This window comes from Aspergillus udagawae (assembly GCF_001078395.1).
Source record: "Aspergillus udagawae IFM 46973 DNA, scaffold_7, whole genome shotgun sequence".
Taxonomy (NCBI): Eukaryota; Fungi; Ascomycota; class Eurotiomycetes; order Eurotiales; family Aspergillaceae; genus Aspergillus; species Aspergillus udagawae.
Window position 1 is genome coordinate 2,169,054 of NW_025091270.1, and position 24,311 is coordinate 2,193,364.

Below are 24,311 nucleotides of genomic sequence, written 5' to 3' on the forward strand. Positions count from 1 at the left end.
GCTGCGATACAACTCTCAGAATAACGAGATGTTTTCATCTCCTTTACTGAACTCCTTTTGGTTCAACCTCCGCACTTGATACAGCAATGAATACATTGTCATCATCTGCTATTCGGTTGTTGCTCCCCCATAACTTATGTTCCCGAATTCACTCTTCTGTCCTTCATAAGGTGTGCATGCCACTGCTTCATCACAACCAACCCCACCGCGCGTTGACTATCACCGCGTTCAACTCAATGGCGACCAATGACAACTTTACTACCCGTGTCCTCTACGAGCCTCTTGAGGGAGTCGAAAGACTTGAGAACTATCGACCAGGAGGCTATCACCCCATTAAAATTGGAGATCACTTCCACGGTCGATATCGAGTTGTTCATAAGCTGGGACATGGCTCCTATTCTACGACGTGGCTGGCCCGTGATGAACAATGCAGTAAATACGTTGCGATGAAAGTCTGCACAGCAGACTCGAACCCAAAGGAAGTGGATATCATATCTACTCTCACCGGTCCTCATTCTTCTTCGATCAACACTCCAGGAAAGACAATGATTCCGTCGATTCTAGATAGATTCACCATTCACGGCCCAAATGGCCATCATGTTTGCTACGTCACCGCGCCGGCAAGGGCTAGCCTCTCAGGGGTGAAAGATGGTTCGTGGACCCGCTTATTCCAGCTTGACGTAGCCCGGTCATTGGCTGCGCAACTCGTTCTTGTTGTGGATTATGTACATGCCCAAGGAATTGTCCATGGAGACCTTCACCTAGGCAACATCCTTCTCAAAGTTCCGCACAATTTTGATCAGCTCTCAGTCGAGCAATTATATGAGAAATATGGAGAACCGGAGGTAGACCCAGTTGTTCATCTAGATGGCAATCCACTTCCTCCTGGTGTTCCATCCCATGGCATTGCGCCCATATGGCTGGGTGAAGCAAGTGAGGAAATCACGCTTGCAGACGCCAGGATCTTGCTTACAGATTTTGGTGAAGCCTTTTCATACCCAAAAGAACTAAAATATGAATCTCGCACCCCCCTTGTTATCCGTCCCCCCGAGGCTCGGTTTGAACCAAATAAACCTCTCTCTTTTTCATCAGACATCTGGTCTCTTGCCTGTACCATATGGACCATCATCGCTCAACGGCCATTATTTGAAGGATTTCTTGCAACGGAGGATGACATGACCTGTGAGCATGTCGATACTCTTGGTACTTTACCACCTGAATGGTGGAAGACGTGGGAGGCGCGACGACATAGGTTTGCAGAGGATGGTACGCCACTGAATCGTAACCCTTTCCGATCCTGGGGCGATCGGTTTGAGGATAGCGTGCAACAGCCCAGGCAAGATAGCGGGATGCCGTTGTTTGACGCAAGGGAGAGGGACGCTATCTTTGACATGCTACGGCCGATGCTCTCATTCAGACCCGAGGATCGTCCTACTACCAAGCAAGTTCTTGAGTCAGAATGGATGGTAAAATGGGCTCTGCCTGAATATGGCAAGATTCAAGACTGTGTATGAGTTATTCTAGGGTGAGACTGTATCTATCGTTTTCATAGCCCCTGAGGAAGTATTCCGGAATCTCTTGCAAATTTCAGGATGCGTGACGATTTGAGATGTATGCTCGAGATTGTATTGAGAAATACCCGGAGCCGCAAATGGTGCTGGGAACTCTACCAAGTCCGGACGCTACCCTCTATGGGTAGCCTTTCCAGATGACCTGTATGAAGTCGTCGCCGTCACTGGTGAGGAAGTCATTTCTCAAGTCATTGCATCTTTTCATGAAGTGCCGCGGGTCCAGAACTGCTCACCACTGTATGTGCTACCTTCTTACCATTGACTCCAAAGCCGGTACCTTCCGTCCAGCGCATGTCACACTGGAGGCATGTCTTCCACGGAACCGGGACGGCAGATTTGCACAATTGCAGGAATGTATTATGGCATCCTCAGTGAGATATTTTTTTGTTTGAGTAACTAAAAGCAGGGCTGTGTGAACAGCTTTACCCTGCAGGTGCTCTAGAAATGCACCATCAAGTCCACTGTAAGGAGCGGATCTTGGTTCAATAGAGTTGCACAACCAAATCACTAAAATTGAATCCAACCATCACTGAGCTTGTAGTGGTTCAGGTTCGGTGCCTAGCCTAGGGAATTACTTCACCTTTAATTTAGGTAGGGTGGAATTGATTTAAGTTTAGTTAAAACTATTACGTAGTTATAGTTTTATTAGTTTTATCAGTTTAGTGATGATATTTTGCCAATCACTAATCTTAAGAATTTCTCTAGAAATATTAATATCACTAGATAGCCTAGTATCTAGCCTATCTAAATATGGAATATCAGTCTAGAATATCTAATGGTTGGTGAGATACAAGGGAATAATCATCTCTACTAGGGGGGAGTATAAAACTGGTGGTGCTTTGCGCAACTATCAGATCGCTAGCCCTTTGCTGCTGTTGGTAAAGTTCACTTGCATGTCGATCAGAACGTAGTCTCGTTAGAGCTCTCGATCTCAGACTTCAAAAGCTAATCAACCATCAATCCAACCACAGTTTCTGTCTAATTTTGACCAGTTTTCAGAACGCTTTCCACACGACCGGCGAGGTCTCTGACTACTCGGTCATGCACACAGTCCTCCCAAGAACAGCAGTGTTCTGATTGACCTCGAATTAAGCACCAGGGAAGAAAGAGGAATAAATTATGTCTACAGGCCCCTCGTTATCGTGATGATGATCATAACCCTTCAAATGAGCCAGAATCCGGGAGGTTCGAGATAAAATGGAAGATTTATAGAATGGAAGATTTATTGATTCATGACATCTGCGACACTACACGGCAGTCTCAGAAGACTAGTTTACTCTTTTGCAGGCCAGTATTGATCCTCGAAGGCCAGGATTGGAACTGACAACTTTAGAGAGTACCGATTGGGGATGGATACGGGAAAGCCTCGCCGTGTCAGCCTTGTTAGGGGCACAGCGACAGGTACCGAGTTTATTCATGAGCCTCATGCTGTTGCTGCTAGCTCAACCTATCATTGATCACTCTTTGCCAAAATATACGGGATTACCCCACCTTTACGAGTGCGATGGATTCTGCTGTCTTTACGCCAATCGCTTTGCGAAATGCTGCATTTCGAGATATAAATACCCCTAAATACGAACGGTGGAGATTACTGAGATGTCTGCCAAGACAGTATTATTGCCTCTGTAGGCTGCATTCTGCGGCTCTCTTTCCTATGTCCACAGCTTCTCCACTTATATCTGCTTTATTGATGTAGCAATTATCGCCATATATAAGACTTCGTCCGGAACCCATCATGGGAGGAGCAGAATATCACTTATTCTCTCTTCTTCACTACCGGTTCTTTCATTCAAACCTTGCTCATCATGAGATTCCTTCCTTGGGCTGCTGCCATTCTCTCGGCCGTATGCGTTCAGGCAAATGAATGGCACGCCTACTACCGGCTGACCTCCGATGCATACCAAACCAAGTTCAATGATCTTGTGGGCCAAGGCTACCGCTTGAATTCCGTCAGTGGCTACGAGCGCAACGGCCAACCTAACTTTGCCGTTATCTTCGAGAAGAAGTCTTCGGCGGCCTGGAAATCACACCATGGCATGACCTCTGCCGACTACCAAAAGAAATTCGACGAGTACCTCGGCCAAGGATACCGTGTCGTCCAGGTTAATGGCTACACTGTCGGCGAAAACGCGTACTATGCTGCCATTTGGGACAAGTCACCCTCCGCCGGCTGGGTCACTCGTCATGGAATGACGGTCGAATCGATGCAGAAATATTTCGACGAGTACTTGAAACAGGGCTACAAGCTCACTCATATCAGTGGCTACGAGCTCAAGGGCGAGGAGCGCTTTGCTGCGATCTGGGAGAAGAAGAACGACAACGTCGCCTGGCTCTCCTATGCCAACATGACCTCTGCCGAATACCAGTCGCGCTTTGACAAATATGTCAAGGACGGATACCGCCTGACCGACGTGGATGGGTATCAGGTAGACGACCACGTCTACTATGCGGCCATCTGGGACAAGTCGGCCTCTGGTGCGTGGGTCGCCAGGCACGGATTGGATTCACCTAGCTTCCAGGCGGCGTTTGACAAGTATAAGAAGGAGGGCTATGTTCTTCGTACTTTGAGTGGGTACAATTCTGGAAAGGAGGATCGCTATGCTGGTCTTTGGATAAAGCCATAGACTGCATTTTGTTACCTTGTATTATTAATTATCTCTGCTGTCAAATTGATAGCATTTAATTGCAGACTTGTACCATAAGATGAACTGTTAACACTGCATCACCACTACCGCAGGATATACACTCAAAAATAAAACAAAGTGATGGGTTGGAAGGGAATCAATATTTCTCTTGTAATCCCACTCTGCTTGGAATAGAAATATATATCTGCTGTAGCGACAGGATGTCACTGGTAGTCTTAAGCTGACAAAACTATTTCTATTATTACTATTCTAATTTCGCAGAGGAAAGTAATATCATATAAGCTAGCAATCATTATAAGATACTATTTAATGCATTTACAGCACTTACCACAGGTTGAGGGCATCCAAATGTGGAAGACAAGGAATAGCTATTTCGAAATCATAGCCTTCTACATAACCTTTTTGAAGGCAGCATTATCTCAACAATTGCCTCTATGGTGTAGTTGGTTATCACGCAGGTCTCATATCACATGACTCTTCTGTCAACAGAAGGGATGTTCCTGAAATCCTGAGGTCTCCAGTTCGATCCTGGATGGAGGCAATTTTTTTTTCCCTTTGGTCTTTCATTCCGCCCACCTCTTACGTGCGATTATTCCCATTTCCCTTTTTTTAACATATGTACGAAGAGAATCACATATTTTTTATGATCCGTAGGCAACATCTGGATGCTGACTGATACCAGCAATGTACACAAGTAAACAATCAATCCAAAGCCGGAATCACGACGAAACAGTTTGTCTTCATACGGGTGGTCTCCACGGACGCATCTGTCCACAAGCCAGCAAGCGCAAGCCTATCATGGAATCTACTTCTTATATGCCAAGATGTATCTCTGGTTCTGCCATTCCCTCACAGTGTACCACTCCCTCTTCGCCTCATTGTAGCTCGGATCCTCATTACCTGGAGGTAAGTAGCTCGATCCGATGGCTGCCTCTCCAGGTGTCCATGTGAACAGGTCATCTCCATCGTTCTGACCACTGCTTCCTCCCAGGTAGAAAGTGTCATTTCGGGGGAATCCGCCCTGCATGCGAAGAATAATGCACAGTATGCCCAGGATGCCGTTGCTACCGTCGAGCCGGTCTTGCGTAGACGGCGTGTCGTATGGTTCAGGGGATATTTGACCAGACGGATGGGAGTTAAAGTGTCATCGGTCTGGTACTCGCCAATCAGCAGAGTGTCGGGAGAGTCAAGACGATCAAGAGCGACCTAGGAATGCCGAACTTGGAGCCTAGCTGGAGCTCAGTCCAATTGTAGACCCTTTCGACGCCATTAGCATCTTTTCTACCTGTCATGTACACCAACGGACAACTCACCTCGTCCGAGGAAGGACTTAGGCGTAATTGGCTGCCGAGTACCCGCCTCCAGCCGTCTTACCGATCCCATCGCCTCTCTCGACCTTCCATATGTTGCCCACATTGAACACCCGCAGGCCATGGCTGGTATCGATAACGTACAGGGCATTGCCGTACCAAGCAATACCACCCGCATGGATCGGCACTGACTTGAGATTACAGACTTGAAATCATCGGCAGCGCTTGGTTCCACCAGCATAACGTGCATGTACTTGTGCGTCCCGAGGTCCACAAAGCTCACGCGAACATTGGCATCGCCTTCTTTTTGGTACCAGCTGGCAAGCCAGACGTCCTTGCCCTCGTATATCCCGACGCCAGCGCATCACCAGAGCTGGTCATTCCTTGCGGAATCCACTTGGCTGTGGACTCGTCACCGGAGTTCCAGAGACACCGCTCTAGGCGACTGTGCCCTATTGCAGGTCCCGATTCGCGTCCACCAGGACCTGGGTGACGGTAACCTTTTTGCCAACATCAGTGAAAATCTTGGACAACGCCGGGAGGAACTTGTTGTCCGTCTCATTGAGGGTAAAGTAAGATGGGTTCAGTAATTTGGCAAGTTCATGCCCTTGGGTCTTCTCACCGAGGAGCGATATTTATTCTATGTGTCGTGTGATGATTGGCATGGCCTCTTCTGCAGCTCACCAACTGATACGAGGCTTGGCAGGTGCCCAGGGCAAGATTCAAGGTGTGGAAAACCAGGGGTATTGAAGGACAGGAATGATCAAATACTGAGCCCCTTTACGAGTTTTCTACGCATCTCAATGGTGGAGGAGTATTACCCTTGCATCTCCCCAACTGAATGGAAATGAATCTCGTATTTCCCTGCGAAATAGCACAGCTCGCCATCCTGGTTGCTACAACACTGCAGAGGGGTAAGACTCATCCTTTCAGCTTTTCAGATCATAGAATGACATGAAGCTCAAATGGAATAGCACTCTCCGCATAGCGTGGGGCCTCCAAGGAGCCTGGAATATCGAAATTCTTAAAACGCACAATATACGTCTCTGGTCTATTGACAACAGACTCTAAGGCATCAAGCGGGATATGAGGCATCAAATCTCAATCATGTGACTCCAACCTGGCAGAGATAAGTCATGTGTTTTCCCTCAACCAATCACCTGAGGCAGCCGAGGAGGTGTGTCACAACAGTCACAGAGCGTACAAAGGCCAGACCACAGGTATTCATTCTGACTATGACTTAGACCAGGATACATCTGTTCTGCCATGACGCAAGAGGTGCAAGACGCAAATGCGACCGTGTCAAGTGCATTGTCCTCGGGAAACATGCGCCAGCGGTCGCGGCAGGCATGCGCGCCCTGTCGCCGACGCAAAAGAAAGTGCGATGGGAATTTTCCATGCTCGACGTGTACAGGCTATGGATATGATTGCCAGTTTCTGGAGGACTCTGTGAAATCTGTCAAAAGAAACGCAGACTCGGTTTCTCCGTTGCCACTACCCTCTACGAAGGCTGCTCGTTTGTCGGCGGCAACAGCGAAAAGCCTGGGAGGCAGTTCGGTGATCTCTTCTTCCTCTCATGGCATTCTTGAGCCTTCGAAACTCAGGTATATGGACCGACACTCATCAGTTGCGTTTCCCATGACGGTCGGCCTGGATTTGCAGGCCGCAAATCCCCCGCGACTGCACTCTTTCGCGTATAACCCTGGAGTTCGCGCAGAGCCCAGCTGTGGTGTTTCCTTTGACTTGACCGCATTTATCTCATGGGATAAAGTCCGAAGTCTGATGGATGTGTACTCGTCGACCATCCATCCGGTGTTTGGACTGCTGGACATGGAGCGGCTGTACCACCGATGCGAGGAGCACTGGCGCGGCAAAGCACAAGGCCTAGGCCTGGAAGCATTAATCAGCGGAGTCATTGCCCTCGGCTCTCTCTTCTCTGGTTTTCTCAGTGGAGAAGAGGAGATTAGGGTCATGCTGCATGCGAAGGACATCCTGGAAGATGCCTCGGTCAGTCGGATACCTTCCATTGACAAGATCGCCGGGTGGATCTTGCGTACCATCTATGTGCGATCGACCAGTCGGCCACACTCGGCTTGGTTGTGCAGCTGCACCACGATGCATCTCGTTGAAGCCGCTGGTCTACATCGGCCATTAGACGCGGTCATATTGACGACCGGGGGTAGTGGCAGAAAGGCTTTGGAGGATATCGCTGAGACACGGGACCGCATTGCCCAGGTAGCTCAGTGTTTGAATATAATCATAGCCTACGATTATGGACGGTCAGTGGTAGACCTTGGATTGAAATGGAAGAGAGACTCGAGGTGCGATGCACCGTCCAGTGATCTGACACCACAGTTGTTCAGTCTGGTCGGAGCTGTCCCGCTCGACAACAATGCTGATCCCGTTGCCAGGCGGGATGAGTTGGTCGTGGGCCTCGAGAATCTGGTCAAGGTGCCGGTTGAACATGACTTTTTGATATTAGTCAAGGCAGACCTGGCATTTTGTATCTACCGCCGAATTCGACTTTTAGAGCCTGCAACGCCTCAAGCACAGCTCGATCGAGTCATCGAGATCGGCCGTTCCACATTACCTCCTGCCCGGCGACTGGTTGCACAGAACCATCCGTGGTGGAATGTCGTTGTTACTGTCTTCCAGTTTATCTGCGTTCTTGTCGCCATCGATACAGCCGAGAGTCTGGAAAGGATCCCGGAAGCCGTGGAAACCATGGAAATGATCGCACAACGTTTGAACACGCATTTGGCAAATGAAGCGCTTCACACAGCACGTCTTCTCATCAATGCGTCATTGGAGAAGAAGCGAAAAGGCATCTCGATCCTTGAGCGGGTGTCGGGAATTTCTGCACCGATTGACTCTGATCGCTTGGGAGGACAATGGCTCCCTTCAGATTCATTGTTGGATTCCTTTTCACAAACACCGTCGATTGATATGGACTTTCTTCTCGGAATGGACTTGCTACTTTGATGGCAGTTCTTCGAATGCTGTCATTCGACTCTGCAGCCTAATCGGCAACAGTAGACACACAGTGTCCCGATGAAACTGATGCGGAGAATCCCCTGCTGGTCAGCTGAACGTCGAACACGGAGCAACGGTTCCTACAAAGCTGTCAAAGCCGAATACACAGGATTCCACACCCAAAGTCGTCCCGGCTTCATTCGATGTGAGGAGGCCGGCGCCCACCAGTTGAGCGATGCTGCGGGCAGCGCAAGAAGTGCCACATGTCTAGCGCTAACAATGCGTTTGCTGATAGTCGTGCGATTGATCGATTCCCGTTGCAGAGGGGGACAATGTCTGCCAACTTGCGCAGATTGCCCAACATACCTACAGTATGAGCTTCAGCTGCATGATCCATTAGGCAGATGGGCTCACTGCCGCTATGTTCGTATCATATACTACGGAAAGGCAGTTCAGTAGTATCAACAATACCGAAGACGCGGCACCGGCAGACCCTCGCAGCAGTAATTGAAGTATCGCATGGGTGAGAGGGGAGACGCGGTCGCATTGGCATTGCGCGGGATTATACCGCAGTTGTCGGGCGAGCATCAATGATCACCTAGGCGGTTGCTGCACTTATATGCAGGCACCTTGGTGGTCGTCTAGTTGCCAGGGAGGCCAACGTCATGCTTGCAATTCAGTCCAGGAATGCCTACTTCAGAGAAAACTGTCTTGTCCAGCCCTGCCTCGACTTGAGGCTGTATAGGTGCGAACAGAGGTTCGCTTCGAAGCACAATACGACATCGCTCATTCGACAGAGCTACCCTGATGATACGTCAAGTTTCATAGTAATTGCGGTCGGCCATTGCCTAGTAGATGTGAAGCTGTGTGATCCTAATGGAGGGTTCACTCCCGGTCCTTAATCAAAAACATGGCAGACTATCGTACAGCTCATCAAACCCGGAAAACATGTACTAGAACATTTTTTCGAAGACATTCTGATCGCGATCCAGTGCGTCCGCTTCCTTGCGCAACGCGTCTGCTCTGAACTTCCGGAACGCGTTCTCGATGCGCTTTCTTCGCTCAGGGTCATTTGCAATACTACGACTTCCACTGGCTGCTCCGGCAAAGAAGCCTGTAGTACAAAAATGGTTAGCGATCATTGCATCTTCTGTATATGAGCATTGGCACCAGGCATACCCAGCTCCCCGCCCAAGAACAATCCACCCGCGGAAGCAAAGAAATATGTCGCAAAGTCTCCCAATGTTGTCGGCTTCAATAATGGGGTAATATCAGGGATTGCTTCTGTTTCTCTGTCAGTGATTGTGATCTTCCCTTCGTTGAACGAGGACTGTCGTACCAGTTCGACCATCCGTAAACACCACCTTAGTGGGTTTCTCCGCTGCGCGGAATGCCTCGAAAAACGCCTTGCGCGTGCTTCGCAATCGGAACGCGACGTAGAGACCAAGGCCAATGCCAACTGCTGAGCCGACGGTGGTCCAGAGAGATACCCTGGAAGCGGCGTTTTTCAGCAAGTCGCGATCTTCGGGTTGCAGGTCATGTTGCATGTGCTGGTCCGCCAGTCGTGTGAGCTCGTCGCTGCGACGACTGCGGATGGAGAAGGAGGATTCAGGCATGTTGATGGATTGAGGCTAGTAAAATGGTGTTTGAAGTGATATTTGATAGGAGAGAAGTTGCTTGAGCGATGCAGGTTGATTAAATATCAAGATTTATGGGACTGGACAATTGAAGCTGTTTGCGAGTAATGACGTCAACGGGAAGGGTGTATTACAGCATCATCAGTATCGAATGCATACAATGCATACATAGTAGATTTGGCCAATTTTTGATATTATGTCCTATTCTTCAGTTGGTATTAGTTTCAAAATAGTCATTATATAGTTTGATAATCTATCTACTAGTGAACATAACAGCCTCAGCCTTTTATTATGAAGCCTGAAGTTTTGTGCTAGGAGTGCAGTTAGAATATAATGTAGCATTCCTCTTCAGGGTGTATGATAGTAATGAGTACTCGAGTCACCACATTCTTCCAAGCCTTTGACCATTTTTATGCGAAAGCTGAACTCTTGTCTGGTATTGTATCTGGTCGATCCAATATGTTTGGATATGCTCCTTGTGGTGACTCGACTTCTAGCCTACCGCTGCTACGAGGATGGAAACATAACTGCAGTATAGTCAGCAAGGAAGTGATTCTGGTGTAGATGCCATTCACACATTGGATTGGAACTCCCATCCATCGGTGACAAAACCGGCTGAATGTGCAGGGGATTAGTCCTTATCAAACGACCAGAGGTGGACGAGGGCTCGCGGAGCCATCGGGCGAGCGCTTTGGCAGTGCTGCTCAAGGCTCACGGCGTCGCGAAAGCGTCTCTCCAAGTAGGCGAGCAGTTGGAGGAATGCAGTGCGCAGGGTATGGCGGACTGAAACCTGATCTGTACGAGTCATCTAGTGTATCCTAAGAATCCCGACAAACATTCTGGTTTCCTCATGTTCAGCATCATGATATGCATTTCGCAGCTGAAATGGGAACAGGTCAGCTATCAGAAAGTCAAGGATTGACACTGATTTTGACATGCCACCGCAAGTCGGCCCACCACATCGTGGTGGAATAATATTCTCTTTGAGCAGACCGCTTTATCGTAGTATGCAAGGGATGCTGCGCGGATGCCAGTTATCTCACGTCAGCTCTTCCACTCTATAGCGCTGAATTTCAAAAAACGAGCTTATCGGTTTCAACCCCTTGCAGGATCGCGTGCTCGCATTTGACAGGTTCTCATATGGCGGTTAGGGCGCCTTTTTTGGGCACCAGGAGATGTATGATCTAACTAAGCGGGTAGATCGGGCAGATAGACCATGAGATTCTTAAGTTTGACCGGCGCACGTGTGACTGTCTACGGCAATGGTTGAGCTTCAAGAAATCTCGTGGCCTGATGACAAGTTTAGTAGATCCGATCCGTTGGTGTCACGCAATGCCCTGTTGTCGGGTGTGGCTGGATGGATATGTAGTAGCAATTTGTCGAGATCAAGGTTACTCATGGTTTCAGGTGTCGAGGCTGAGCCCCTAGGAAATGCCAAGGGTCCTCTCAGGAGGAGGATAAACATGCATGTCAACTGTTTCCTCAGCAGGACCGGCCACAACAAGCCTACCGGTTGAATGCAGCCCAAGTCGCGTTCGAGAGTCTTCTAGAAAGCAAGGGAGCAAAAGGAAAGTACCTTCCACGAGATCTGCAAGGGAGGGACACGTGTATGTCCGGAGGAGTAGATACTAGGGGAGCTTACAGGGGGTTTTGTCCGTGTTTTCACGAGGTTCTATGGATACGATTTCTACAACCCTTAGTCTTATGTCTACGCTGGACCATCTGGTACATACATCTTCAAGGCTGTCAGGGACAACCACTTTCGCTTTTGCCTCGACCGGCGGAGAGGCTTTGTCTCGTCGACCAAGGTTATGCACCTTGATTAGTCCTGTAGTAATGGGTCCTCATACCCACGGGTGTGTTCGAGGAATGTAGGACAGCGAAAGGACTATTATCCGACCCTCGCCAGTTCATCATTACTGAATCAAGGAAGCGCATTTGCAGCAGCAGAAACAAATCCGGCTCTTTCCGAAAATCGGTCTTTGCTGTTTCGACAAGAGGCCTGGATTGTATGCACCCCTGCTCATGCGTGATGCGGGATTTTTCTTTTGTTGAATAGCACCCATTCCTCAACCAAAAATTCCTAACAGAGGTGTTAAACATTTGCTTAGCAATTTTTTGCGGTCTGACAGTATCAGACCAATCCGCCAACGTTGCTCTAGGGACCAGACGGCAGCGATCCAGAATTGCTCTCGACTGACGACTGACGAATGCACAATCGCATTAAATGGCACTCATGGCAAGAACAGCAGTCAGCCGCAGATGTCTACTTCGGCATCAGAATGTCCTGACTAAGCTTGTTCTGGATTCCAAGCAGCCACATTATGTAGCTTCGGATAAGTTCCGCTCTCTGGGACATCTTAAGTAATCAGCACAAATGCCGCCGAGTAACTTGCGCAATGAATATGCTTTGCGCTCACGTCTCCAAGGATCATCTCTGGAGCGTCGCAACTTCTGCTATCGACCCGATATTGTTTATAAAAATGGCTCATAACGGAGTCGTGAACGCGGGGTTTAATGTCCACCTCTCCGCATGATGATCCTGGGGCTTCCCCAACAATATGGAGCAAAACAAAGAGCCATATCCACAGTGTGAACTGTATTAATAATGGAATCCCATACAAACAGGCAACTCGTGTAGGATACCCTCGAGAAGATGAGGTGCAGCCGCGACATCCTCAGCATTATTGCTAGGAAATCAATTCTGGCCCTGCCGTTGCCGGAACGGGACTAGTCTGAGACATTTTCATGACGCAAGCATGTTCTGCAGTCAACCAAAGCCTCAACATGCGACTCTTATACGCATCAGGATAAGATAGGGAAGATGTCTCAGAAGAAGAATGAGCCCATGTCTGACTCCAGATTGTACCGTCCGTAGTTGACTGACAGTTTGATGATGGACCAGTGGTACACAGAGTATGGAGTACACAGGAGCGCACGCCTGAGACTGAGAGGAAAGGAATTTTCTCAGCAGCCAAGGGAATGGCAGCCAGCACTAACTTGAAATAGCCTAGCTTCTTGGCGGGATTGAGTTTTTTCCGGTTCCTGAAATCGAACATCTTAGGTTTTTCGCCTGAGTAAATCCGGCCCAGCCGGTCGCGCCGTCCAGGCTTATCTTATCTCACCTGACCACACTAGACCAATTTCGGCTCCGACTACGCTGTGGGTGGCTGAATTCCCTGCCAATTCCTGCCTTGGGCTGTCTTGTCCGGCTTGTCCTGTTGCTTGCCGCTGATTGCCTGTTGCCCGTAAGATCGGATTTGGGCGGCGCCACCGTCGATCGTCCGCAAAGTTTTATTGATGTCAGTAAAAGTATCACAGGGTTCTTCTATCAAATCCCTTGCTTTCATTCTACACGTGTTGCTTCTCCAGACTGTTCCAGGGCCCCCGCAATGGACATTGACGATTTCCGGGGACTTTTCGCGGGGGATTTGGGCTCATCGACATGACTATTTCCCTTTGGTGATATCTATTACCAAATGCAATCACCTTGGTGCTATCTCGACTCCACGTCACGATGGGTCCACACAGCCGTGTCGTTTCACAGAGTGTCATCGACTGCCAGTAGTCTAACCTGCTTGTGGCAAAGTGCCCACATTTCGACTGCCGGTCATTTGCTGGAAGATGCCAAATGCAGTAAGCTGGTACACAGTGTGGATCGTCGCACACCAGCGCCACAGAATCTAATTAATAAAAGAAATTCCCTGCTATCACTCGCGCCTTGGAGAATGTCTCCAAGTCTGACTTCTGCAGCCCATCCGCAGTACTCTGTAATCCATAGTAGTCCAATCATGCCACTGTATTTATTCTAATCGGCCTCTTTTCCCCTACCTTCCTTCCCCCGTCTCTGCCTCACTTTTCCACTCCACACCCATTCCCGCCCCCTTTCGACCAGGTTATAAAGCACTTTCCTCTCCCTCTGCTCTTCCATCTCACGACTCTTAGGAAGACGGTTCGATCTCGGGGCTCAGTCCACCTTTCCTCTCCCTTTCCTCTCTCACTCTCTTCAGCACTGCTCTTCCCTTCAACATGGGGTCCTCAGTCGACATTTCCGACTACTCTGATACCGGCAAGGCCGTGGGAGCCGGCAATGAGAAGGGCGAGAAATTCCTCGCTCCTCCCCAGTACGATGGAGACATGATCGGGGAGATGAGCGAGGCGGAAAGACACATCTACGAGCACGGTGTGAAGAAATTCAGCCGTCTCGGATGGAAGCGTCTCACCGTCGTGCTCATTGTGGAGGCCATCGCGCTTGGTAGTCTGTCAATCCCCTCCTCCTTCGCTACTCTGGGTATGGTGCCTGGTGTCCTCTGCTGTGTCGGTCTTGGATTCGTCGCCATCTATACCAGTTATGTTGTCGGTCAGGTCAAGCTCAAGTTCCCTCAAGTCGCCCACTATCCCGATGCGGGACGGCTCATGTTTGGCCGCTTCGGCTATGAATTGATCAATGTCATGCTTATCCTCCAACTCACCTTCCTGACCGGCTCGCACTGCCTCACCGGCACCATTGCCTTTACCAACATCACCGAGAGTTCTATCTGCTCCGTCGTGTTCGGCGTTGTCTCTGCCATCATCCTGCTATTGGTCGCCATCCCTCCTAGCTTTGCCGAAATGGCTATTCTGGGCTACGTCGACTTCGTGTCGATTCTTGCCGCCATTGGTATCACCATCATTGGCACTGGCATCAGGAGCGCTGATGCACCAGGTGGTCTGTCCGGAGTGGAGTGGTCCGCCTGGCCCCAGGAAGGGACCACCTTCACTGATGCGTTCATCGCCATCACCAACATCGTTTTCGCGTACAGCTTCGCCATGTGTCAGTTTTCCTTTATGGATGAGATGCACACCCCCAAGGACTTTGTCAAGTCGATCTGGGCCCTGGGTCTGGTGGAGATCTTCATCTACACTCTCACTGGTGCGCTGATCTATGCCTTTGTCGGCATGGACGTGAAGAGCCCTGCGCTGCTGTCTGCCGGACACACCCTCAGCCGTGTGGCTTTCGGTATCGCCCTGCCTGTCATCTTCATCAGTGGCTCCATCAACACCGTCGTCTGTGGCCGTCTGATCCACGGACGCATCTTCAAGAACTCGCACATCCGCTTCATCAACACCCCAACGGGCTGGGCCACCTGGCTCGGTCTTATCAGCGTAATCACCATCGTCGCATTCATCATCGCTGAGGTGATTCCTTTCTTCTCCGACCTGCTGTCCATCTCCTCTGCCCTCTTCATCTCGGGCTTCACCTTCTACTTCCCTGCTCTGATGTGGTTCCTCCTCATCCGCGAGGGCAAGTGGAATGAGCCTAAGAACTTGGCCCTTGGTGCCTTGAACGTCTTCGTCCTGATTATTGGTCTTGTCACCCTGGTCGGTGGTACCTACTCCAGTATCGATGACATTGTAAGCATCCTGCCTTTCTGTCATTTTCCATCAATTACTAACTGCGACACTAGATCATCAACTACAGGGAGGGCACTGTTAGAGGTGTTTTCGCATGCCGCATGACCTAAACTTTGAATCATCAACAGCTACGGTTGAATCTGCGCTGGTTGTATCATATATGAACGGCTCAAGACTTGTTGCCGATATACCACATTTCCCTTCCCAGTTTATGATTTAGACGAGCCACCGGCTGGCTCAACATAGATGATGTGCATGTACATACTGCGTTTATTTTGATATCTGAGCAAGCGAATCATGAATCTATTTCTCTACATCTGACCATTCGTATCTCGCACATTAGTGCCTATAACCGATTGGCGATTCGATGTCTGGTAAGTGGTAAGAAAAGTCAGACAGCGCCTAGACTAATTCCCCTTTCATTTCTGTCACCAACCTTAAATAAGTGAGCAGACTAAATTGGTTTCCCTTGATTTCACCAGACTAATCACCATGGGTCGGTAGCGTGAACCACGGTTAAGCTTCAGTCCGGAATATTCTAGAAAAACTCTTACAAACCATCTCTGAATGGTGCCAAGTAGTTAGCTGGTGGATCGAACTTACGAACCCAGGGATTCCAAACCTTTGAAATGCTGTCAAATTCGCCATCGGGCATCGGCTGGAGACACTCGGGAAATCCCGGGTGATTGTCTTGTCTGACGAGGATCAGCTCAGTTTTGCTTCACCGGAGTTTCATTTTAGTCTGGTTCTCGTATACGTAGTCTCCTCCCATCATTCGCTTGAGATGATGGGCTAAAACGATATCCATTCTGAATTGCAGTATTGCTGATCGACGCTGCTCCGATTCGTAGTGGTTATTATTTGGCACTATGACACTCAGTAATAATAATGATGATTACTTAGAGTATGTCCCTTGTAAGGATCCACTGTTCCACTTGCACTACACAGGGATACTTTGGGTACTTTAATGTTCCCACTCTTATCATTTTGCCCTCTGTCCATTGAAAGTGTCCTATTGGCCAGTCATGTTGCATGACAGTATCCTCAAAGTAAGTGATCTCATTGTCCTCCTCCCACTCGACTATGACTTGATTTAAACAACTTGTCCATGCTGATCCGCACACATAGAGAGGTATGGCTTCACGTCATACTTTCGTCGATATGCATTATCCACATGCACCAGGAAGTAGGTTCCTGGGGCAAGGCTCTCGACACTTCCCTCGGGAGTGTAGCTACTCTGCTGATATGCCTTTTCGCGGAGTTTACACATCTACATAGTCAGCCGATGATCAGACACGCACATCATAACCAACTCACCTGATCATAGAATTCAGGCGACACTGCTGTCCGAGCGCTCAAGCGATCATGCAAGCCAATCTTCTGCGCTATCTCGGTCGTGTCGCCCTTGACACGGAAGCTGAACAATGTGCTAGCCAGACCGCTGCCGTAGCTGAACATGCCGATGCGCTTGTCCTGCAGTCGGTCGCTGGGGACATTGCTGATCAGGCTGATAAGACCCGCATACACGCTGGCGGTGTACATGTTGCCGCAGTTAGTCGGGGCGCTCAATGACGGCTCAACGCGTTCGACGAATCGGTCCTTGGCGAGATTGACGCAGAGCTTCTCCAGGCCCTTGTCCGTCAGCGAAGCGGTAAAGTCCGCTTCTTGGACTTGTGCCGGCACCTCGTCAAATGACCCCGGCTCTAATTTGAAATCGTTGAACAGCAACCGGCCATACCCCTTGGCCACCAGCTTGCAGTTTGGCGCGTGGAAAACGAAATAGTCAAAGGTATCAAGGAAACTGCCCTTGTGTCTGTTGCTGATGGCCACCCCGTTTGTCTTTGCCTCTTTCCGTGCGTGCTGCTTGGCCTGATACCGCTGGTAGCATGCATCCAGTGCGCCCAGGTAGCAGCTGTTGGAAAACTGCCCGTCCACCAGCGGGTACTCGGATTTGAAATCCGCCTTGTAAAAGTCATAGACGTGCTTCATGCAGGAACCCCGGACCGGCTCCAGCACCAGAGGAGCGTCCGGACCGATGAGCATGGCCACGCAGCCTGCACCACCGGTGGGACGCGCCGCTGGCGTCTCATATATGGCAATATCTCCCGCCACAACGATGGCGTCGCGGCCATCCCAGGCCGAAGACTCGACCCAGTTTACTGCATTGAGCAAGGCGTTGGTCCCGCCATAGCAGGCGTTGTATGTGTCGATGCCCTCGATGTCAGTGTTGTCGCCGAACAGCTGCATCAGCACCGTTTTGCAGGACTTGGCTTTGTCCAGCAGAGTCTCGGTTCCGACTTCGAGACGGCCGATGGTGTTGGGGTCGATCGAGTACTTGCGGAGAAGGGAGGATACAGCGGTCAGGGCAAGAGAGTAGAGATCTGAGCTGTGAGTTGTTGATGCTTCTTCCATCGGATGGTTTGCTTACCTTCACGATCATCACAGAAGCTCATGTTCTGTTGACCGAGTCCGATGGTGAATTTCCCTGCGCTGGCTCCGAGGAATGTCTCCAGCTCCGTCTGGGGGACGTACTGCACTTCCGTTAGCCAAGCTTCTTAAGCAACTGCAACAGGAGGGACAATGCTCAGGGCGAACTTACTCGGCTAGGAAAATAAATCTCAAGGGCTTTGATACCCACGTTCTGAGCGGAGGAGGGCATGCTTGGTCGAACGACTGATATTCTTGACTCAATATTTGACTGATGGAATTGGGTGCAGACACTGGATCATCAGATAATGGAGAGCAGCTTCAGAATGCAGTTGATGTATTTATAACATTCATAACATCGATAACAAGGGAGCTGAGGGGTCAACTGCAGGCAGCTGTGATGGGTCCTACAGTGTACATTGGAGCATCATCTGCACCTCTTCGCTGTTCCTTTCCACCGAGACTAGACCCTACCTTGCCTTTTGGGCTGAAATGTTGCGTTACAAGTAGATGGATAAGTTAATATAATTGGACATTGGATGTCAATTTGAACTGGGTTCTCGTATGGTGACGGCATCTTGCCTTACGGTCTATGTAGGCACAATGCTGTTGTTGGACCTACCAACTACCCGCAAAAGACATTACAATGACACTCCCTCTGCAGTCAATAGAGAAAGGACTTATAGTGATAGGATATTTGACAGAGATCCAACTGTAAAGGGATTATTTGGGTGAAAGATTTACCGGGATATCCAAGACTTATCGCGCCTGGATATATTTTGAGAGTCGTGGATCATCTAAGAACCCCTTGCAGTTTCCTTTCCTTTCAGGTTCCCAGACATCATGGGTCATATGAATTTGGGAAATTCTTGATCTCTTGCTCAAGAGAGGTGGACAGCCGAGGGGGATGTATTCCATTCGCCTCGGGTAATATCAGTATCGGTTCTTGCTGTCCTAATGAGCTACTCGTGCGTCGCTAAAAACACTAAATACGAAAGGACCAGATGTTTATTCTAGAGTGGATTGCATATCTATTTCCCTCAGCCAGTGTTTGCTAATCGCCTGGAACGAACAAGTCCCGCACCAAACAGGCAGAATTCCATATATTCGCGCTATGTGGCCGGTTCATCTTCTTTCTAGAGCTCTGCAGGAATTAGACTGGATCTACTGATGCTTGTGCGTCCCTCCTACACGAGACTCACCGAAGTCGCAGAGCACAGTGTGACCCACGAGTCGTCCTTAGGCTGGTTAGATGACCAGCTTAAGTAAATCGTGCGGTGGTTGTTGGTACCTTTCGACGGGATGGACTGTTGTTTACTTCATTTTCAGATCTGGCAGCATGCTTGTGCCGTTGATAATCTAGTTCTGTCCGTGGTATCGACGTGTGGAGGCAGGATATCATTGATCCTGAGGCATTGCTTTCCCGTATCAGTCTTCAATCTTCAGCTCCAGCTTGGCCATAAGGTTGACCCGACAGGATCCCAATGGCCAATACTCTTCGGGGTTTTCCTATTAACGCTGAATATCTGTTAGACATTGACGATCTTTGTTATCCACGGTTTTATATCAGAGAATGCCATATAACTTTACTGCTCACAGCTGAGAATCGGAGATTCCCTTATAATTCATGTCCATTACCTGTTATATCGGAGACTCCCTTATAATCTTCACAAAGAAGGCCGCATTCACTTGCTGCAGTAACATCCACGTGATATGAGTATAGATCTATATAAACCATCTTCATCGACCTGCTTCCTTCTTCACTCTTCCCTCTGCAGAGACATAACAGCAGCAAAATGTCTTCTCCCGTAGACACGGCTGTCGTGGTCTCATCGTCTCCTTTTCTTCAGCATGCGGACATGCGCGAAGCATCCCCTCTATTCTCGTTCAATGTGCTTCCATTAGAGTGCCGACAACAGATTCTATGCGACCTTCCAGACATTGAATCGCTCAAATCCGCCATATTAAGCCATTCCGCCGTGTACTCGGCTTTTTACAATCACAAGACTGCAATCATATTCCAAATCATTCAACGTCACATACCCAGAGGGCTACTCGCATACGCTGTCCTGTGCTCCCATGCTCGGAATATCGAGCTGTGGACGAGGGCAAAAGTCCTCGATATCCTAGACCTGTACTTCAACCGTCGCCTGGTCGACTCGTTTAAATGGACTATAGGACGGGCTCTGGCTCTGGTGACGTTCCATGAAAGTGTGACCTTTTTCACCAGTGATTTTATCGATAACGCCCTGGGTCTCGTCGCACCTTTGAACTTTCCCATCCGCCCCCCCTCCGAGACCGAGTGGTGTCGTGTCGCGAGGGCATTCTACTTACAGGAAACGATCAACCATCTCTTCTGCTTCCGGAACCGAGAAGAACGCTGGATTAGTGGCGGCATCAAATATGCACGTCCATCGCCCTCTGAATTCCGGCCTCGGGAAAAACTTGAAATATTCTTCAGCAAGCACGCGCCCTGGGAGATGGAGCAAATCGGCGCAGTTAATGAGTACTTGTACTGGAAAATCTCACCAGGTATGTCTATTCCCTGCTACTTTCCTTTTTTTGTTCCGGTTGATCTCTCCTGTTGACTCTCCATGTCACATCTAGCTTTTAACCACATCGCAGCGCACGACGTCGAGTTGGGTTACTATACCGTCTATTTCTCAGATAACGAGACATGGGAGGCAGCTATGGGAAGCCAACACAAGAGGGGTTTTGTAAGTAAGCTCTCAGTCCCACAATATGACATATTTCTAACTGTTTGACTAGCTGCTGAAAGGATTGACAGCCCTCCATCGATTTGTCACAAGAGCCAACCACAACAGCCGCCTCGGGCTTATCTCGATTCGCAACTCGCGTTGCTCAAACTGGCTTTTGCGCAATGAACTCGAATACTTGCAGAGACTCTCTGTACAGGGGTTTGGAGCTACTTTCTACAGGGACCTCGCACCTGAACAAATTGCCGAGGTCGTGGGAAACCCGTTTGCGTACGACAACGACTGTGGCCCCCAACAGGCATGGCAATGGGCCCACCGCGATACTCGTTGCTGTCAATTAATTTGTTCGAAGGAGCATCGTGAGCTTCGGCGATTTGGATATGTCATGTGGGACAACCAGCGTCTCCAGCAGTGGAGAGCTCTGGGGACTCCTTTCCAGGCGCCTCAGCAAGACGATGGCAGTCAGGCGGGGAGACGCTGGATGGCCATGTGGCCATTGATTGAACGAAGACGAAGGATGTACGTACATGGGGCGCGCGGTTGGTGGGACGGCGAAGATAGGGAAGAAATAAGATGGATTCACGGGGTGAAATCACCAGAAACCCAGCGGAGACTGTTGCAGTAGCTGAAAATTGATCACTACGGGGCGTTGGCAAATAAAATCTTAATCTTGTATTTTGAAGTCACATAGTGATGTCTTAAACATAATGTTGGTACACAATGGATAACTCATTAACTAGTGGGCAATAGCACATCTCCAGCATTTGAGTCTCAAGGTAACCCACAATAAGTACTCCGTTACCTCTAGAATCAGTGACAGCTATGATGTCCCTTTGCAGGCTGTGCCCGTTGGCTATACTGCGACCAAGCTAGTAGACATGCACAAATAATTGCTCGTCGTAGGTTGCTCTTGTTGAGGCCTTGTCGACTGATGCTCCACGCCAGGGTCAAGACGGAGACGGCCAAGAAGAAGGGCCGAAGTTTTTGAATGCCTGCTGCGGTCACTGAACCCGCAAAGACGAAATCTAGAACTGTCTGAGTAGCAGTTAGTTGAGGGCTCGACTATAGGTATATGTTGGAACGAACTGGTAGCCAGCAGCACGAACTGGACAGCAGTGCTGACCCTTCCGGGAGAACCGCTGACATCCACTGGAGGGCATGGGCAGTGAGACCCTGGGCTTTGGAATCGGACTGCGAGGGTTTCTCGGAGGAATGACAATTATTGCACGACATTTTGATCTTTGATGCAATTGAAATGCCAACTGATCAGAGTCTGGAATTGACGTTGGGTTCTTATAATGTGGCCAGGCTGTTATTTCCGCCCTAGCGGAGTTTTGATATCCAGCGCGAAAGAATTGCCAAATCGGGTTAAACAACGCGATAATCTCTCATACTACGGACGGAGTAGAGACTGGGATTTAATGGATTTGACAATCGAGGTCATTTGATAGAGAGCATCCTTAAGATAATCTGACTGAAATGCTTGAGACAGGGGTTCAATGATACATAAGTGTCTCCTGCCTAGACATACCTCCATCCCTTTCTCAGCCACCCCTTGATACCAAGCTCTTCTCGTCCGCGTTACAACTTAACCTTACTCTTATCCCTTGATCACCTTCTGCGATTTGTAGACAGTTTCTCTCTCCTTCTCCAGCCCGCCTTTTGCCGACATCCCGTCCTCCACCAAATTCTCGCCATCCACTACTGTCATACTCGCGTTTCGAAGGTAGCTCAGCTCAATGCTGACGACAGTAAGAGGAATGTGCATCTCCGGAAATTCCAGGAGGATATTAGCCTGCCTGTAGAGACGGCGTTTAATATTGCGGCCGTAGTGGGAATCATTCTCAATGCGATCTTGGAGACTCGCCTCGAGCATGCATCTATTCTTGGTCGGTCACACTGATGTCGTACGGTTTTACGGGGTGGTCACCAGCGAAAGCACTTGTTTAGAGATTATAATCGAATAAAGTTAATCTAATATAAATACACTATAGTACAGATGGGCGTCATAAGTCGGGTATCTCATCATAGCTCATATGCAAAGTCCTTAATAATAAGCACGACGATGATGGCTTCCACGTCCATCAGTGCCATGCATGCGGCGAGTGCCAGCGGCCTATAAGACCAGTCAGCTATCATTTACGCGATAAACAGCGACAATCATACCTTTACCGCCGGTCGGTGTGTCAAAGTGCCTTTTAACTTCAGCATAGCTCCCGACACCTTGTCTCCCAATGTGACCTTTCGACGGTGGTGATGTACGGGAGCAGTGGCCTTGGTACGACCGTAGGCGCCACCATGACGCGTCGTGGTAGTCTTCGTCTTGACTGTCCGAGTGCGAGCACTAGGACCACGAAGACGAGTCAGTAGACTGGGCTTAGAGGTACGAGTGGTGGTCGTGGCGGGACGATGACGACGGAACATTGTGATAGTTGTTGTACTTCTGGTAGATGTCTGATGGAATGGTTTGTGTAAGAATTTGGAACGGATAACACAACTTGAGATGGATAATACTGAATGGTGATCTTTATCTCCAGATTGGTGTAGTTTATATAACATCTTCTAACCTTTTGGAAGACATCATGGTGGGTGACACACAACGTATGCCAAGGGATCTACATCTTCCAGCAGGTAGTATGACAGCCCGCACGTCATTTGGGATCATCACTACGTTGGCCACGCCACTATATTAGTCTATCGGTGCTTAATTAGTATACTTAAATTATAGACATGCAAGGATCAATCCCAGGAGACGCCCTTTTGTTCATGGTCCCCCGATATAGATTGGGCGAGAATGACGTCATCGTGGCTGGTGGCTATAATGTCCACTTCGCCGCATGGCTGTCAAATAAGATGTGTTATGAAGTAATGTGGTATAAGAAGGTGTAGCGAATATCGCTCTGATTAGTAGGAACGGTGGGTAGGTGGTGGAAGAGCTTTAGGCAGATGGATATGGACATCCTACCTCTGCATAACTACTGTTGGGCAGGGGAAAGTACAGCCACAAAGACCACTAGAACATGTTTTATAGAAAATCTGTGACATATTATAGAAGCTCTCAGATTAATAGCACATCGCAAAGGCATAGTTACAGATTACCATTGCACTTCGGACCCTAGTTTGAGATCTTGTCCGCTGGTCAGACGGAGCTTTATACCATTAACGCGTACAGGCCTGTTATTTCAATTGGCAAAATACAAGTAGAATGCAGATCATGCAGCTGCCTCCATTGCCTTCATTGTCTCCTCCAATGCAGCAAAGTTCCTCTTCATCGCATTGGCAATGGACTCCTCCCCCGTCACCATGGGTACTTCAACGGCCCCTGAACCAACGATCCTTGCAGGGCTGGTTGAAATACGAGATGCTATACTGATCTCCAGAGTAATCACCCTTGACTGAGGGCACCTTCACTGGATGGAATTTTGATTTGAATCTGTCGCCTGACTAGGACATCAGCAGATCGCCGATGTTGAAGGCAATATTCGTTCATCACCGATTCCAAAGTGGATGACCACTACTGGACCCGGACGGATTTCAAACATACTCTATCCTTCGTTCTAAAATGGAACAGTCGAAAAGTCCCAGTCCGCATGCGCACAGGGATGGTGCTATGTCTTTCTGTCCGACTCTTCGGGTA

General features: G+C 49.1%; 8 protein-coding genes and 1 non-coding gene across 9 annotated transcripts; 6 read left to right on the plus strand and 3 right to left on the minus strand.

The window, feature by feature from the left end:
- Nucleotides 1-236: 236 nt before the first annotated feature.
- Aud_009424 (uncharacterized protein) lies at nt 237-1,514 on the plus strand (the record flags this gene model as incomplete). Its single annotated transcript, XM_043294277.1, has 1 exon — nt 237-1,514. One exon carries the CDS (start codon nt 237-239, stop codon nt 1,512-1,514), a length of 1,278 nt encoding a protein of 425 aa, XP_043150212.1.
- Nucleotides 1,515-3,376: 1,862 nt separating this feature from the next.
- On the plus strand, nt 3,377-4,195 carry Aud_009425 (uncharacterized protein; the record flags this gene model as incomplete). Its single annotated transcript, XM_043294278.1, has 1 exon — nt 3,377-4,195. The coding sequence occupies one exon, from the start codon at nt 3,377-3,379 to the stop codon at nt 4,193-4,195; it is 819 nt and encodes a 272-aa protein (XP_043150213.1).
- A 449-nt stretch (nt 4,196-4,644) lies between these two features.
- Aud_009426 lies at nt 4,645-4,757 on the plus strand. The gene has a single exon. It is a non-coding gene; the product is annotated as a tRNA-Met (tRNA).
- Nucleotides 4,758-6,792: 2,035 nt separating this feature from the next.
- Nucleotides 6,793-8,508, plus strand: Aud_009427 (putative C6 transcription factor; the record flags this gene model as incomplete). The annotated part of the gene is made up of 1 exon (XM_043294279.1): nt 6,793-8,508. The coding sequence occupies one exon, from the start codon at nt 6,793-6,795 to the stop codon at nt 8,506-8,508; it is 1,716 nt and encodes a 571-aa protein (XP_043150214.1).
- A 944-nt stretch (nt 8,509-9,452) lies between these two features.
- Nucleotides 9,453-10,115, minus strand: Aud_009428 (uncharacterized protein; the record flags this gene model as incomplete). Its single annotated transcript, XM_043294280.1, has 3 exons — nt 9,453-9,613; nt 9,679-9,783; nt 9,839-10,115. The coding sequence occupies 3 exons, from the start codon at nt 10,113-10,115 to the stop codon at nt 9,453-9,455; spliced, it is 543 nt and encodes a 180-aa protein (XP_043150215.1).
- A 4,050-nt stretch (nt 10,116-14,165) lies between these two features.
- On the plus strand, nt 14,166-15,640 carry Aud_009429 (putative amino acid transporter; the record flags this gene model as incomplete). The annotated part of the gene is made up of 2 exons (XM_043294281.1): nt 14,166-15,530; nt 15,584-15,640. 2 exons carry the CDS (start codon nt 14,166-14,168, stop codon nt 15,638-15,640), a joined length of 1,422 nt encoding a protein of 473 aa, XP_043150216.1.
- Nucleotides 15,641-16,623: 983 nt separating this feature from the next.
- On the minus strand, nt 16,624-18,189 carry erg13A (putative hydroxymethylglutaryl-CoA synthase; the record flags this gene model as incomplete). Its single annotated transcript, XM_043294282.1, has 4 exons — nt 16,624-16,800; nt 16,848-17,911; nt 17,959-18,061; nt 18,130-18,189. The coding sequence occupies 4 exons, from the start codon at nt 18,187-18,189 to the stop codon at nt 16,624-16,626; spliced, it is 1,404 nt and encodes a 467-aa protein (XP_043150217.1).
- A 1,564-nt stretch (nt 18,190-19,753) lies between these two features.
- Nucleotides 19,754-21,299, plus strand: Aud_009431 (uncharacterized protein; the record flags this gene model as incomplete). Its single annotated transcript, XM_043294283.1, has 3 exons — nt 19,754-20,489; nt 20,583-20,674; nt 20,727-21,299. 3 exons carry the CDS (start codon nt 19,754-19,756, stop codon nt 21,297-21,299), a joined length of 1,401 nt encoding a protein of 466 aa, XP_043150218.1.
- A 1,422-nt stretch (nt 21,300-22,721) lies between these two features.
- On the minus strand, nt 22,722-23,098 carry Aud_009432 (uncharacterized protein; the record flags this gene model as incomplete). The annotated part of the gene is made up of 2 exons (XM_043294284.1): nt 22,722-22,790; nt 22,841-23,098. 2 exons carry the CDS (start codon nt 23,096-23,098, stop codon nt 22,722-22,724), a joined length of 327 nt encoding a protein of 108 aa, XP_043150219.1.
- Between the last annotated feature and the right edge of the window lie 1,213 nt (nt 23,099-24,311).